The sequence below is a fragment of the Etheostoma spectabile genome, chromosome 6 (genome assembly GCF_008692095.1).
Source record: "Etheostoma spectabile isolate EspeVRDwgs_2016 chromosome 6, UIUC_Espe_1.0, whole genome shotgun sequence".
Classification (NCBI taxonomy): domain Eukaryota; kingdom Metazoa; phylum Chordata; class Actinopteri; order Perciformes; family Percidae; genus Etheostoma; species Etheostoma spectabile.
The window spans coordinates 27570754-27571411 of record NC_045738.1 but is presented as its reverse complement, the minus strand read 5'-3'; the positions used below and the strand labels follow the sequence as shown (position 1 = coordinate 27571411).

The window sequence follows — 658 nt, the reverse complement described above, 5'->3', positions numbered from 1 at the left end:
TCATAGCTAACTTAAATGCTAACTAACGTTAACTTACCAGACTGCTGGATGAGTTGGAACTCTCCTTCGCCGCAGTAAATGGACGACAACACTGAAACTTCCTCTAAAGCAGCGTCAGACATTATTTACGAATCAACATCATGCAAGTTAGCGACAAGAGACCCCGCAAGCGACATGTGTAATGAACGAAACTGTGTTCAGTGGCTATTAGGCTGTTGCACATGTCCGCACTACCTTGACGTCCGGGTAGATCGCACACCATGTTCATCAGTTCCGCGCGGCGCCAAAACTCCGGAATGCCGTTTTATTCAAATACATACATAAAAATGAAATACATCTTTGAAGAAATAAATTAGGCAATACATACACATTGCCTAATTTATTTATTTAAAGATGTATTTCATATTTATATATGGGTGATGCTGAGGCTGCTTTCAACACGGGGGCTGATGTAGGTGGGATGCCGGATGGGTCATCCACTTTCATCTGACAACATCTTCATCATTAATGTATAATAGGCCCCACGGGTGGGCGGTTGCCACAGAGCCTCTGTCTGCCACGTGGTTAGAGGCTTAGGGAATTACTAGATTCTTCGGTTCATTGTAAATTATAGAGCCTGGTCTAGACCTACTCTATCTGTAAAGTGTCTTGAGATAAC

The 658-nt window shown here is 43.0% G+C and overlaps 1 protein-coding gene across 2 annotated transcripts in view; it reads right to left on the bottom strand.

Moving 5' to 3' along the window:
• The window catches only part of rwdd3 (RWD domain containing 3), a 44465-nt gene that overhangs the window by 20816 nt on the left and 22991 nt on the right, over positions 1-658 (bottom strand). For both annotated transcript variants that reach the window (XM_032518490.1, XM_032518489.1), the window contains exon 3: positions 38-154. In XM_032518490.1, the coding sequence (XP_032374381.1) occupies positions 38-122 (85 nt within the window). In that variant the 5' untranslated portion in view covers positions 123-154. The remainder of the gene's footprint in view (positions 1-37; positions 155-658) is intronic.